The sequence below is a fragment of the Juglans microcarpa x Juglans regia genome, chromosome 5S (genome assembly GCF_004785595.1).
Source record: "Juglans microcarpa x Juglans regia isolate MS1-56 chromosome 5S, Jm3101_v1.0, whole genome shotgun sequence".
NCBI classification, from domain to species: domain Eukaryota; kingdom Viridiplantae; phylum Streptophyta; class Magnoliopsida; order Fagales; family Juglandaceae; genus Juglans; species Juglans microcarpa x Juglans regia.
The window spans coordinates 15,056,645-15,073,009 of record NC_054603.1 but is presented as its reverse complement, the minus strand read 5'-3'; the positions used below and the strand labels follow the sequence as shown (position 1 = coordinate 15,073,009).

Sequence of the window (16,365 nt, the reverse complement as noted above, 5' to 3'; positions counted from 1 at the left end):
TTTACACTTTGTTGAGTTTTTGAGTCGTAGGCCGACGGATTCAGTGCTTCATTTACCTGATGTTGTTCAGGAAGAGCTAAGGGCATCTGAAAATTTAAATATTTTCCAGAGCCCAACGGAGCAGGAAGTTAAAGATGCATTGTTTGATATTCCGATCAATAGTAGTCCAGAACCAGATGGATTTAATGCTAGTTTTTTTCGACATTGTTGGGATTTCATTAAGATTGACTTGGTCGAGGCCGTTCGGGATTTCTTTGTAGGTACCTTGTTATCGAGATACTATGTCGCTTCTTTCATTGTTTTGATTCCGAAAGTGATGAATCCATGCTCATTTGAAAAATTTAGGCCAATTAGCCTATGCTCGGTTATTTATAAAATATGTTCAAAGTTAATTGTGACTAGATTAACTGTTGTTTTGAGTCGACTGGTTTCTGAAGAGCAAGGAGTATTTTTACCATGGAGAAGTATTTTTGAGAATATAAGTCGTACGTAGGAGTTGGTTCAGGACATAAATAAACCAATTAGGGGGGTAATATCATGATGAAAATTGATATGGCCAAGGCTTATGATAGGATTGACTGGAAATTTCTGTTACAAGTCTTGAAAGCCTTTGGTTTTTCTTTGGAAGTATGCAACCTGATCTCCAATTGTGTATCTTTATCTTGGTTCTCTATGGTTATGAATGGCACTTTTAAAGGTTTTTTTAAGGGTGGAAGGGATCTCCGTCAAGGGGATCCTTTATCCCCTTATTTATTTATTTTGGTGGAAGAGGTCTTTTCGCAGCTTCTACTTAAGAAATTCCAGTATGGGCTTATTGGTTACTATTCGCAGCCTTGTAATGGCCTGTTAATCTCTCATTTGCTTTATGCGGAGGATATGGTTGTTTTCTCAAATGGTAGAAAGAAAGATGTGGATAGGATTTTAGAAGTTTTGGAGCTCTATGCCCAGTGGTCTGGTCAAGTGGTCAATGCTTCCAAATCATATATTTTCTTCTCAAGCCGTATACCAGAATCAAGATGCCAAGAGTTGCTTAGAGTGTCTGGCTTCTTGATGGGGCACTTTCCAGTGAGGTACTTAGGGGTTCTTATCTTCTCAGGTAGGCTGAAGTCATGTTATTTTGATGATTTGATGCTTAAAATTTCTAGAAAGATTGAAGGTTGGAAGATGAGGTATATTTCTTTTGGTGCCCATTTGCTTTTGCTTAAGCATGTCCTTTCAAGCTTGCCAGTGCATTTATTATCTATATTATCAGTGCCCAAGCAGATTTTTGGTAAAATTAACAGGTTATTTAACACTTTTTTCTAGGGTTTGTCGGAAGGAAAGCCTAAGAGGAAATGGGTAAGTTGGGAGTCAGTTTGCAAGCCCTTGGATGAAGGAGGTGTGGGGTTGAGAAATATTGTAGATGTTTACAGCTCCTTTCAATAATTTGCCTGGAAGTTCCTCTCGGAGGATGGTCTCGTTTCTTTAAAGCCAAGTATGTGAAGAATCAACGTATATCTCTCATTGATCCTTCTAAAGGCTCTAGATTTTGGAAGATGCTTATTAAGTCGGTTCCTCTTGTTGTTGAGAAATCTGTTTGGCGTGTGAAAGAAGGGAACTTATCCTTTTGGCGTGATAAGTTGATGGACTCAGGTCCTATTTGTCAAGCTGTACAGATTTCGGATTCTCCTTTTTTAAAAATAAAGGATTGTATGATTGAGGACAATTGGGATGTGGATTTGATTGTTCAGCTCGTGGGTCAGGAGGTTGTTGATGAGATTTTATCTCGTGTTGGTGGTACTAAATCGGGGACGAATATGTTAATATGGCTTGGTAGTAGGAATGGAAGATTTTCAACAGCAAGTGATTGGGATTGGATTCGTGTTTCGGTTCCGAAGCATCAATGGATGGACTGGATTTGGCACTCAGCTTTGCCAAAGAAATTTTCTGTTATTCTATGGAAGGCTATGACCAATAGCCTGAGTGTGGATGAGCAGATTAGGCGTATTGGAATCCCGATAATCTCTAAATGTGAATGTTGTCCTCAAGGTTGTTTTAAAGACTTGAATCATGTTCTATACAGTGGTACAGTTGCTGCTAGACTTTGGCAAATGTGTTCTAGTCTCTTGGGTGTTCCCTATGTGGCTAGTCGGCCTTGGTTGGCTACCGTTGAAGCTTGGTTTCGAAGAACAAAGAAGTTTTCAAAGGTTGGTAATTTGATTAGTATGGTTCCATGTATTTTAATATGGAACCTATGGATGTGGAGGTGTTAAGCTCGTATGGAGGGGCACAATGATTGTTTTAATATTTTATGGAGGAAGGTTAAATACCGGCTCCATTGGGTTATTTTGAGGCTTAGGCAATCAGGAAATATTCATCAACGGGACCAAGCAATTTTAGAGGATTTAAATTTGCCCGCTGTAACTCATTCGAAAAGAAATTTTATTGCAGTATTTTGGGAGAAGTCGGAGCTGGGTTGGTTCAAATTAAACACGGATGGTAGTAGCTTGGAGAACCCAGGAGAGTTGGGTGCTAGGGGGCTGCTTCGGAATCATGAGGGAAATCTGGTTTTTGCCTATTCTGAACATATAGACGTTGGTTCAAATAATAAAGTTGAGTTGTTGGGGGTTCTATTTGGTTTGCGCAGATGCACGGCTATGGGCTTGGTGAATATTGTTGTTGAATTAGACTCGTCGTTGGTTGTGAATTGGCTGGAAAAAGACAGATGTCAAGTTTGGTACTTGAAGGATTTTTGGGAGGAGATAATCTTGCTCATCCGAGGCCTTAATATTCGGTTTAGACACATGTTTAGAAAGGGAAATAAAGCTGTGGATTGGCATGCTAAAGGTGGTAGTACTGGGATTGCTCAGGAGTAAACGTCGGCTAACATCCCAAGGGAGCTCAAAGGGATTTTATGCTTGGATAAATGTGGTTTGCCGTGCTTAAGAAAGAGGTAATTTGTGGTCATCTGGTTTGGAGGCCATTACGTAAATGGCAGGATTCATTTTACGATTACGTTCGTTTCTTTACGTTTACGTTTAGTTTGCTTTTTACGCTTACTTTGGTTTTTACTTTTACCTTGGTGCGGACGGAGTTTTTCTTCTGGACTTGATAATTTCATTGTATACCAGTGTCCTGGTATTTTTATGTTGAGTTTTGGTTGTCAAAGTTTTGGTCATTGACTCATGGGATGGGCATATATGTAAATCCCGTGGGTCTTGGATATTGCCACGGTTTTCTTCTGCCATAAGTGCAGTTCTTTTGTCTAATAAAAGTAGACTGAGGTCACTCTTGGACATTTGATCCCGTCTCTTCCAAAAGAAAAAAAAAAAAAAAAAAAGGCCAATTGCAATGAACCACTCTCTATGAGTAAATCAATGTTATAAGTTTTTATTAGAAGCATTGGGAAGGAACAAGAAAAATATGTCTATTGATCAAGTGGCATCCACTCTAATTCTAGATCTAGTTCTCCAGATTCCACATTCTGTAGTTTGAGGGACATCTCCTGTTTCACCCTGCCATCAACAATATTGACAGTGCTATCATTTACCAGGGCATTGTCATGCGATTTCAGCCATTTCCCAATCTGCATGTTTCCAAACATCCCTGCATCTCCAAATGCCATTGCAGATTGTATCAAGGGCTGGAGATCAACCTCTGCTTCTCCCATAATATCATCAGATGAAAATGCGTCGTGATCAAATACTTGCTGCAACATTACAATGCTCAATATCAACCAAATTCTCTGCAGAGAGAATCCTTCTCAATTGACAGTAATGATGTAATGCAAGTGAGACAGGTGGCAGGTGGTCCCTGGGCCTAACTCAGTTAGTCAAGGGATGGGGTACGCAGATATCACATTTGAATCTACAAAGCAAAATAGAAAAAAACGAGATGCTTTGGGGAATGGAGAATTCACATAGGGAATGGGCTTACTTGGGGACTGAAGTCCACTACCAGTTAGTGGTAATAAAACAAATACATAACCAGCTCATTTACTGTCTAGATGATATTATTCACACCCTCCCAGAGGCAATAATAATAATAATTTAAAATCACATTTTACACTTGTAAGCTACCGCTCCTTTCACAATATGACCACCAAACTACCAAAGTTGTCATTTTACCTTCAAATTATCACCCCTTTTCTAATTTGTCCACCCTTAAGATCCAACTGTTATATCACTTGTCGCTCCTTTTGCAATTTACTCCCTTAAAATGTGAACGTTAAGATCGTGCAACATCGCTTTTTTGGGGGGACTAAGTGACACTTCATAGTTCGGTGGACATACAGGGAAAAGCAAAGTAATTTGAGGGGCTAAGTGAAATTTTTCCAAGGAAAAAACAACAGGCAACTAGAACCTATATGCATAGCTAGTCATATAGAGCGATTCCAGCTTTACAAATACAAAACAAAGGTAGAATGTAGCATGCCAAATAACTGTAGGTAAAAGCGGGCCTAAGTACAAAGCTGTAGGTAAAAGCGACAGCTCTAAAGACGGGGACATGCTTCAGGGGTTCAGAGTGTGGGGGGTCTGCCAATCACGCCTCAGGACCAGCTTGTCGAGATGCACAATTCTCTAAAGGAGATGGAAACCCAACTTGTCGAGTTGAAGGCAATGATAACTCTCCTGTCTACAAAAATAGACCGACTTTTCAGCTAGAGGCAACAGGATGGTAAGAAACATGATAGGCCCGAATCCTTTAAACTTAATAAAAAGAAAACGGAAGATCGGATTCGCCATGTCCCTATAACCAGATCCAAGAGAGTATGGCGGGTCAAAAGGAAATCTGGGTTATTTGAAGCGGGGTCTACATCAGGTATTGGCGTAGAGAGATTAGTAATGGAATGTTATTCGCCTCGTGTAACACATGATAGATCGATAGTCGGTATTACACCCTTGGTCCCTGAAGAAACTATGGCTCCCTCATCAGAGTTGAAGGAAAAGGGTGTATAGCCAAGGTTTGAAGGAGATGTAGGATCCGCTATCATCCCAGAGGGGACTTCTTGTCACCCCAGAATCTCCAATGGAGACCCCAATACCATTGAAAAGAACCAATGGAGTTACTGGAGAACCAATGGGTTTGGCGTTGGTGCCTTGTGTAGAGGAATATCTAGAGTCAAGAGTGCAGTTTGATGGGGATATTGTGGCTCCCCTAGTCTCTCTTCCTCCAATAGCGGATTGGATTTTGCCTAAAGTTAACGAGATTCAACAGTTCGTAGGAATTTCACATGGAGGATGTGAAGACCAATTTAACGAATTAATTACTGCGGTCGAGGCAAGCCGCACACTTGAAACCAAATCAAGCTTCAAGAAAAGCAGGGAGTTACGTCTTTTTTCGGCAATGAACTACGACGCTAAGGGTGGTAGTTCAACTAGAGGGAAGTCTAAAGGGAGGGGATTGTGAAGACGGGAATCAAGGTGTTGGGGTTGGTGTTCAGGTAAAGTTTTAGTTTTACGGGAAACAAGAGATTGGGGTCGGGTCTGATGTACTTTGGGTTGGTTTTCTTATGGGCTTTTTGGGTCATTAGGGGCTTGTTGGGTCATTTTGGGCAAAGTGTTTTCTTGTATACATTCAGTGTACTTGGTTTCTCCTTTTGATATATACAATATTTTTACTTATCAAAAACAAAAAAAAAATGTAGGTAAAAGCGGGGCTTAAGTACAAAGCACCAAAGCTGAAGTGCTTCACATACCGAAAGCAAAGCACATTAACAAAAGTGCACTTTTTGCGTGAGCTTAAAGCGCACAAAAGAGCGCTTTTGTAATTTCTTTCAGAAAAAATTATAAAAATCAGTTCAATACCCAAAAATGACGCAATCAAATATATTTAAGTATTGATTGATATTGAAGATCATTTACATAGCATGGCATCACATGTTGTCATATGTGATATACATGCTTTGAACCTGATGTAGTAGTCTAAGTTGGGTTTCTAGACTGCTTGATATTTGATTGCTTATGTTAGCATAGAAGCCCATAGCTACAATTCTTGAGCTTTTTTGGTCATGGCCTTCTTGGTATATTTTGATTGAACCATGTACCTTAATTTGATTATGGCTATCAAATATCAAGATGTGTATATTAAGTAAAGCATTGGCAAATTCTATAAAATGTTATGTTTATATTTTATTTAAATCAGTTTGTTAAGTGATTTTTATGCTTGCATAATACTCTACTAAATTGATTTAATAGGCTGAACATATTACCATTTTGCTTTAGAAAGCCTTTTCTATTGTATTTTATGGATCTTTTGTTACCATACATCATTTTTTAAAATATGCACTTTACTTCAGTTAGGTGCATACTTGCACTTCGTGCCTAGGCTCTAGACGACATTTGCGCTTATTGCGCCTTGCACTTTCACCAACACTACCAAATGCAATCATCAATAAAGCATGGGACAGAAACAGAATATAGAGAAAAAGTTACAATCACCAAGAAGAAAAATTAAAGGAGAGGCTTACCAACTTCAAGGGCCCATAATGATGAGGAACAGACAGCATTAGTTCCTCATTCCAGACTGGATTCAAGTTGCTCTTGATTGTAGTAGTCCGAATAGTCTAATATCATCAGGAAAAATATTATCATACTGTGTACTATGTCAGATTTACCTAAAGTATTAAATAGATAATGGATACATCAAAATGAAGATACATGATCCGCCGACCAGCCATCCAACAAATCAAATTGGCTATATGGATCCATTTAGGCCACTCAGCTCTGCCTAGAGCCATTTCCTACCCCACTAATATACTGTATGCATGCTCAAAAAATAATAAACAAAACTGAGTAGAATTTGCAGTTTCCCCAACGAAAAAAGTGAGAAAGAAACAGTGACTAACCTGCTGCCCAAGAGTCAAGACTACATATGGATCACTTGACATCATATCTCTGATAGCTAAATTTGTACCTTTTATAACTTTAACCTTCAATAGTCCAATAAATTCTACCATGCCTTCCTGTTACGATAATTAGCATCAGATCAATTGAAGCAACTCAGTAACAAAATGTAAACATTATCATATCAAACATGTGCTCAGGAGAAATTTTGTGTATATTTAAACCATAAATATCTTTTTTTTTTTAAGTATTTAAACCACAAATATCTACCAATTAAATATAATCTATTTGCCAGGTGTGCACAGAACTATGGTTCCCAAAATGAGCTCCTCTCTTCCTAGTGATGTACCTATGCCATTGAAGTAAAGAATCTGCAGGGAAGAAGAAAAGGTAAACAAAATATACCGAATGGTGAGAAGAATTTGATTGAAAACTGTCCACAATCTTTCTAGAAGAACTTGACTGAAGAGAACTTTTTCCAGACTGAAGTGACACAATCCGCAGGCTAGGTTTCAAAAACTCTTGAAGCTCATACTTAGCCCTACAAAAATATAGTAATTATGTAAGAATACCCTAAGTGCCTGAGACATAAATGATAATCGAAACTGAACTCTGTACCAACCATCCAACCAGACACATAGATCAGTCAACTGTCAAATGAGCATAGAAGTCTGATAGTAAAGAACATGATATGGACAGGAAAAGGTGATTTTTAATGGTCGATTGGACAGCACAAAGGGATGGTTATGGTATTTTGACCACTTTCATATCAAATCCATTTAAGTGACCAAACATATAGAGATATCAGAAAAGTGTCTCACAGATGTATGGCTTAAGAAATCATAACTCATGCCTAACCGGATGAATTGTGCACGCTCATCATGACTGGCATCTGGTCCAGGCTTTGCATATCCTTCAGGTATAAAAGCCTCATATATTGCATTAGCAGAAGAATTTCCTCCAACTTCAACCATGGCATCAATTTCATCACCAGACCAATCATCCAATGTCACAGACAAAACCTGAAAAACAAATTCAATGTTGTTCAGAGAATCTAAAAGTTTAGTGATTGTATGTGCCTGTGTTGGGAGGAAACATAAAAAACACCTATATACATAACGTCACCCATTCTTGAACAAACTACTAAACTTACCAGTAAGAATTAACAAGGTGAATATAATTAGACCTAAAATTGAAAATCAGCATGAACATCAAGCAATTAGAAGTAGCAAGTCACAATTATTTTGTATGCTTGTTTCGATATCCTCTAGTTTTTCTTAAGTTTCAAAAAAACATGGAAGGTAGTTCTAATGCCAGTGTGGGCATGCCACGTAGTTGTGAACTCAACTCAATTGCTGTGGAGGATCATCACATGTCTACAACCCCCACCCCCAACCCAACAACTATCCCCCCTACATGTACCCCAGACACTTCAACCCTCCCAAATCAACCCAAAATAAAGGAATGTGACAATAGCATGGGATCACTTCACAAAAGTGGATCATTGTGATCGGCTCTAAAGCTAAATGCAACCATTGTTGTACCATTATAGGTTGTCATTATAAGATATATGATGCTTCCCAAATGATGACTCACATTGAAGTCCAATGCAAGAAGCACCATTTAGGATGGCCACAAAAATGATACAAATGAAACTAGATTGGATGGGAGGCTTATGAAGGCAGATGGGGGTAGTAATAATACTTTGAATGAGTATATAAAATTTGATCCATAGAGATAGAAGGCGTCCCTTGCTCATATATCAATCATAGATGAGTTGCCCTTTAGGTTTTCAGCAGGTGAGGGTTCCTAGCTAATTCTAGGAATTTGGAACCTAGATTTAATATACGATCTCGCCACACCGTGGTTAAAGATGCTATTAAATTATACACAACAAGGAAAGAGATCTTGAAGAGCTTATTGAGTGGTCATAGCTGTTGATGTCTAGCCACACAAAGGCTATGACATCATATATTACTTTGGACCATTTAGTTCTTAAGTGTCTACTTTGACTTTAAAAAAATAAAAAAATAAAAAACTAACAGAACTAACAAAATCAGTTGCCATCCTTGTCAAAATGCACCATATACCCAGTATCATAACATGTGTGGCTATCAACAACAACTGGCTTCCTTTTATATTTTATAACTATTGTGACAATGGCAAAGTAAGGCAATCATGGAAAAGTTACCTTAGATATATGGGTACCAAGGCTCCTGTGTACACCACAGCATTTCAAGCATATAAAAACTCCAATATTTGCTGACCTGACAATGCATTTATCAAAAAATACCTCAAAATCATTCAGGAATATGACTAAGCAAATAGAATGTGTTTCATGATTTTTATTCATTCTCACAACTTCATGCATAGGATGTCAAGTAAAAGCTCCCACACAAAATCGTCATCTTCTGATTTTTGTTCTCAAGCACGAAATATAAATTGTCACAATACACAATCGCACACAACATATCTAGTTAACAAACTAAAGGTGTCAAGATGTTGAAGCTTACGCCCATTTAGGATCTGGGGCACCACAATCAGCACAAAAGCGATTATCTTTTTGAAGCAATAAATCTTTTAGTCTTCTCTTACCTGTACAAGAAAATGCACATCGTTCAATAAGATGAACAATAAATCTCATTGCTACATAATACCAAAAATACAAGAACGAAGGGACTCATAAAAAGCCCTGGAAAACCTGATTGAAAATATTTCATCAATCAAGACACAACTGCTAATATCTAAGCTTCATATGGAACAAAGAGGAGCGTGTAGCCTACATGTTTACTACATGCAGTTTATTGACTACAGATTAAACACCAGAATAGTCTAGGAAATATAAACTGTATAATTTTTCAGGAGTTAAGTTTTGACATGAGAACAGAAGATGGAATAAAAAGTTGTTTTGAACAAAAATGATAGATTAGGGGTGAAGACAAAGAAAAAACATGAAAGGATGAACATAAAAATACCAATCACTCCTATCTCTACAAGGCCCCCATTTATCCTTCAGTTTCCTATCAGATGCTAAAACACTACAAGAATAATTCAATAGCATGTAGGTTCGAATTCCCAACTAGGAGCATATACACCCATATGCACAAAATATGTCTGGCAAAGGATGCATTCTAAATGCTACACTCAGAGACCTCTAATGTAGATTCAAGCACTCTAATTCTTTTACAAGTGGTTCACACTCTTGCTCTTACATATATCTCCGCACGTGTGTGTGCGCGCACACACACACACACACACCTAATAAACCAATACGTATATCATTGCAGATTGCAATTGAGTACCACTTCAATAGTATAATGGACATACATATACAACCACAAAAATGAAATTCTCACATACCAATATCATGGTAAAGATATGAAAGTGCCAATGGTGAAGCATATCTATTTCCAGAAAGTTGGAATGAATTAAAATTTGAACTCAAGAGGAAGGTAAAACCCTGCTGTGGAAAAAAGGGAAAAGAAGAAGAAGAAGAAAACGCATAATTTACTAAAATAGATGTTACATACTTACATTGCAATATAAATTCATGGGATCGATAAGTCTAACCAATTACTTAGAGCCAACTCATGATAATATCCCACTACAAAGTATTACAAAGGATACCTGAAGCAGGCCTCCCAAGTTCCAGTTGATGTTTACTCATTGCTCTGCTTATATCTCACTTGCAAAAAAATGGGGATAAGGAGATAAGGAGACAATAAAAAAGGAAAAGAGCCATCTCAGCAAAACTGATGCAAAAACCCAACTACTCAAAAACTCATGCAAATTCTCAAGATTAAAACATTTATACATTCAACGTATGGGAAAGAGGAGGGGGGGGGGGGGGGGGGGGGGGGGGGGAAGCAAAACATGCTGAATAAACTTGCCAAAAAAAAATGCAACTAAGCACTTCAGTAGTGAAAATCTAAAAAAACTGTATCGGGTATTTGAGATAATTTGCAGGTATACTGATTTTGGAAACATTCACCTTACTTCTAATTGAATCAATTATTTCAAAGAATTTATATGTTTCTTTTGCCACTGGCAGAAGAAGAATGTTGAAATCATTCCTTCTGTTAATTTTTATTATTCTTGAAAAAAAGTTTAGAAGTGTTTTTCAAGATTTTGTAGAAGAGGTAGCATGAACGTTATTTGAATGAGAGATTTTTAGATATGTTGTTATTGAAGTTTGTGAAAGGAGGTAAAATTGATAAATTGTTGGGATAAGAATCTTGTGAGATGCGTTTTCTTTTTAGCTTTTGCGAAAGTTTTTTTGGTTTTTGTACTCTGTAACTGAGATTTTTCTAAAAAAAAATTGAAAATTTTCTAAAAGCAAACATCCCTCAGCATCTGAAAACTGAAAAAGAGAAAAAGTAAAAACAGAATTTACCGGACCGGACCAAACACTCAACTCACACACGAGTTGGAAGAAAGTTTTGGCATTGTGTAGTAAAAATGACGGGAAATCCAGGAAGACTCAAAATTCAAATGCATTGCCAAATGCTTCATTTTCTAAGCAGCTGAACGCAACAGAAAAGAAAAGTTAAAATTACCAGCATATCAACATATTAAACCCAAATTCAATATCGAAGAAATGATTATAACATGATCATCGATAAAAGGGTTCATCCATAAACGGTCAAAATGTCAGAAAACTTGGATTTGAGACCGTTTTGAAACTGCCATAAAAATGAAATATAGTTCACATCAGCCGTGTCCAAACCGATATATGAGTGTTATCATCAACAACCAGAAAAAAATAAATAAATAAATAAAAATTATGGAGATTTATGGCATCCTAAATGAAAGATGTGTGATTGAGAAAGAGAGGGATAAAAATTCACCAGAAATATGCAGGAAATGAAAATTGCCCGCCTCCAAATCCAAAGAGCTCCGGAGGATGGGAGAAAGGGGTGCGGAGGTATTATTGCGATGTTTTGCTTCAGACGCTCTTGATTTGGAAGATGGAAAGCCGGTGTTTCATCGTCATAAATACACCTATTCACTTCACCTATACATACACATTGACATTATTATTTCCGTAGGCCGACGAGTTAAGTACATCACTGGCATAGATGAGCTAGGGGTGAGCGCTTTAAGCCTGCCACGCGGTGCTCGCCTGGGGACGAGATATTTTTAAGTGGTGCTCGCATGGGGGCAAGCACCATGCTATCTCAATCTCAAGGGGCAAGAACTCTTAGCTCTCCAATATGCTTGGCTAAGGCGAGCACTTTTTATGCATTCAAAGAGGCTCAAGCCATATCTAGGCCTATATATCAAAAGAATTAATCAATGATATAATTTGATACAATGCCTCCAGCTCCGCTTAGATTTGATGGTGACTGAATACGTCTGGACATGTAACACAAGACTACATATCTCTCGTACATAACAGTTAAAATGCGACACACTTAACATCTAGCAATATGTAATAAAAATCACAGCAAAAAAATTATTTTTTATCTACTTAAGCACGATGACGAAATAATTAAGATACATGGTACTAATAAGTGCAAATATTCCAAAAGCTTTGTATAAGCATAAGCACTTCAAAATAAGAGTTGTTTTACCAAAAGACTTCCAAAATAAGTAGTGTATCATAAAGTTATTCCCAAAACATGGAATCCATCAAAATAATGTCTAATCCTCAAAAGAAATTTCCCTTTTAAGTTTTTAGGGCTTATCAAGTTTCATTCTCTTCTCTAGGAACCGGTCCTTGCCACGGTTCCTGAATCGCTTAAACTCGTTAATGAGTTTAATTACATCGATAGTTATATGGTCTATGGTCTCCAGCTGCTCCTGGATGGAGGGCCCAGAAGAGCTCACTACCATTTTGGGCACTATCCTATCCCGAGGGAGTGTTGTCCTCTTCCACTTCGACATCGGGGTTTTCTATACCTGATACAACTTCTACCATTCCAGATAGGGAATGATAGTGGAAACTACCACAGTGAGATTTCGAGAAATCTTAGCAAGTAAACAGTCAATATACCACAGATAACGCAAGCATATAAAAGCAAACCACAAATAAATGCATGGACATGTACTTTGATGTAAAACTTTGACATATGCAACTTGACCTTTCCATAAAACAAATTTTCATCTTTTAAACTCTTAACACATATTCATATCATTTGAGCTCAGTTCTTGTTCATATCATAATATATCATAGAATTTCCTTATCATTTCATATCATATCATACTGAGATCACGTCTCATCATTTCATATCATATCATGGCATAACATATCATGTCATATCGTACCATGACAAATCATATCGTTCATAAAGCTCAAATGCATTGTTCATATCATATAATTCACATGATTGGATACCTCACGGTTCTCCTATATACCGTGTGTTTCCCGCTAGTTACCACATCAACCAACGATCCATTTGATCGAGGTAACTACGTCATAAACATATTTTTCACGGCAGTTCACTTATTTTGCCTTCACCGTATTGCACCCACTATCTTTAGATGCAACCTCGCTCTGGTATCCTTCCATAGGAACCATTCAAGACCCGTCGATTGTGCTTCGTCGATTTAGGGATTTCCACTCGACTTTAAACACTTCAGAGTGGACAGGGAGTTCCACAAGGGCATTTTCCCGTCCTAGCATTTGGGGTCGTGATAAAACATACGTTGACTCTTTCTTTTAAAAACATAGACCCAAATGCATGAGACATGGACATATAATGAAGCACTTATCATACTCATGCAACATGTAAAAACCGAATCATGTAGTCCAAACAACAACATACATCATGCATCATAGCTTGAAAATATTAGAACATGCAATCAATATCAAATACATGTAAACATATTCAATTCACACTTGATAGCATCAAAATAGATTTTTTAAAACCCTAATATGGTCTTGGTCGATTCATCCAAATCTTCCAAAACATGGATTTTCATCATCACAACTCATAAACTCATTCTTTCACACAATCTTATGTCAAAACAAATATGCTTAGCACATATACAACGTAAAATCGAAACCCTAATATGGCACACTTGAGATTTTCTTCAACCAAAGCATCACAAAACATGGCATTTCATTACTTTAACCAAAACCAAATACATTTGCATCAAATAATAAGATTCAAGCAACGAAATACAAACAAGAGTTTACAAAATATATGAACCGATTATATACATACAATAAGATGGCAAGTTCAAGCAATAAAATACATAGAAGAGTTTACACAATATATACAAGTGTTATCAAGAGAGTAAGTTGTAAGTTTACTTACAAAAATCCAACGATATTAGTAGCAAAATTTGGAAAGATAACGTGGCATATTAGAAATAAACACCCAAGAACCCTAGAATCCGAAAATGTAAGTGAGTGTGAGTGTTGTGGTACTTTTGAAGTCTCTTTCTCAAGATAAAAACCCTAGGGGCCGAAACCTTTGAAAATTAAAACCCTAGTTTTTCTTTTGAGCTAAAACCGAACCATACAACACTCTAAATCTCGTGCTCGTACATTCAAAATGTCAAGAACACTTCGGGTTCCATCTTTCTTGAAGAGAAAACCCTAGTTTATAAAGTGAAAGTGTGTGGTTGTGTGGAAAGTTCCAAAACTGGAAGTGAAGAAGATGGGTTCCTCCACTTTGGTCGTGCATGATCATCGTGAAAGGGTGAAAAGATCCTTACCTCCAAGTGCTATGCTCCTACTCGAAATATTAAGAGTGATATGCAAAAATTAGTTTAGTAGTGTTTGGCTAGTGAGAAAATGTGAGAAAGTGGAAATTTAAGATAGAAAAGGTGATGGCCGAAATACTCTAGGGAGACAAGAAAACTTTTGGGCAAAAAGGACTCTCCCAATTTCGGCTACCTCTATATATAGTGTATCTCTATGCTTTTTCAACAACCAATGCATGTAAGACAAGTGACAATGCTTTATTTCCTTTCCCTCATAATGGGATGGCATGGAGAAAACCAAAGGGTGGCTTGTGCATGCCCTTCTTCCTTCCCAAATACGAAACTCATCTTGCCTCCATTTCCTCATCTTACCATTCTTCCTTTGTCTTGGTTCAATGTACTTAGTGGTCAAAAGGTCATTTCCTCCAAAACCCTATTCTTCTTAAGATTTTCTTCCAATGCATGGGTGACATGTGGCATGAGGAGTGTGTGTGGATCTAGGGCTTGCCGAAATCACCATGTCACTTGAGGTGACTTTTCTATCATTCCCTATGTAGTTTTTGGGTCTCTTTCTCTCCCTCTTAGCCATCGGCCACGTCCTTGCTTTTTTCTAAAAAAGTTTTCTAAAAACTCACCTTTTTATCTTCTCTAGTATGACGCATCTTGGAACTCACAAATTTACTTTTTGTCCTAAGCTTGATATGTGTCCATGAGAAGCTTGTGTCTTGCAAAAAGTGGCGCCTAACACTCTATCATCCGAAAATCCTACATCCTTCTAGCTTTTTCCACCTTTTCATCTAAGGGTCCAACTTATGGATGACAAGTGTCACACCTTAGCCTTTTTCTAAAAGACCAAAAACTCCTTCCCTTGCCCAGTGGTGCCTCTTCCTTGTCCAATGGGTTAACTTGGGCCTTCCAAAGCCAAAATTCCTAATGGGCTGAAATACTAAGGGCTTATTTCTTCTATTTTCCTCTTGAGGCATTTCTAACTTAAATCTCCAAGATCCAATCCAACAAAATAGAAAGTGGCATAAATGATCCTCCTAATACTTAGCCAATAACACAATAAAATAAATAAAAAGAATAAATACTATCCACAAGAATTACGAATGTAATCTTAGCAAAAATCTAGGGTGTCACACTGGAGCTCCATTGTAACTATTATAAATAGCAAGGATTTCTCATTTTCAAACAATGTGGGATTTCATGCATCACGTACCCTTATCAATCAATATGTAGGGCTAGGCTCCGACTCCGACGGGGTAAAAAGTCCAACTCCAAGCTTTGACTTCGACAAAAGTCAGAGTCAAAGTTAGGCTCGGACTCCGACTCCAATCAGGAGCAGACTCTGACTCTAATTGGAGTTGTCAGTGCTGGAGAGAGAGAGAGAGCTCAGTCGGCGTTGAATGGTAGCAATCCTAATTCCTCTTCAATTGTGGTGGTTCTTTGTTGTCCATCTCAACTACTCCAATACCGAGTCTCCTCTCATTTCTTTTTCTACTTTTATCGGGTGATCTTCCAAAAACTAGCTTTTATATGCATTGTAGTCTATACTGATAAATGGATAATTACGTTATTTTAATACTTTTAATATAGTGGGTTGAGTGAACTTTATTTATTAAAATAAGAGTATTAATCAAGCAATGTACATTAACATTAGCTCTTCCTAGCGTGTGAAATCACCATTTACACCTTAAGTAGATATAAATTTCATTTTCTCCTATCAGAAGCACTTAACTCACATGTACATTGTCTGATTATCACTTCTATCAACTAATAGGCTGGCTAGTGTTAATTGCAACTTATATGAGTTGTGGCCCATTGTAAGAGTGAAGCCAATGTGATGAGATACACAAGACTTGTGACTTGTTGAGGCTAAAACTTGAGA

The 16,365-nt window shown here is 37.5% G+C and overlaps 1 protein-coding gene across 2 annotated transcripts; it reads right to left on the bottom strand.

Moving 5' to 3' along the window:
- Positions 1-3,345: 3,345 nt before the first annotated feature.
- LOC121267562 (ADP-ribosylation factor GTPase-activating protein AGD12-like) lies at positions 3,346-15,972 on the bottom strand. Of its 2 annotated transcripts, XM_041171474.1 has the most exons (10): positions 15,697-15,972; positions 11,672-11,838; positions 10,452-10,510; positions 9,338-9,419; positions 9,016-9,091; positions 7,683-7,846; positions 7,230-7,365; positions 6,827-6,943; positions 6,449-6,544; positions 3,346-3,688 (listed from the first exon to the last, which is right to left on the bottom strand). In XM_041171474.1, exons 3-10 carry the CDS (start codon positions 10,489-10,491, stop codon positions 3,407-3,409), a joined length of 993 nt encoding a protein of 330 aa, XP_041027408.1. In that variant the 5' UTR covers positions 10,492-10,510; positions 11,672-11,838; positions 15,697-15,972; the 3' UTR covers positions 3,346-3,406. The 2 variants fall into 2 exon arrangements, with proteins under 2 accessions (XP_041027408.1, XP_041027407.1); XM_041171473.1 differs by lacking the exon at positions 15,697-15,972 and having other exon boundaries at positions 11,672-11,978.
- Between the last annotated feature and the right edge of the window lie 393 nt (positions 15,973-16,365).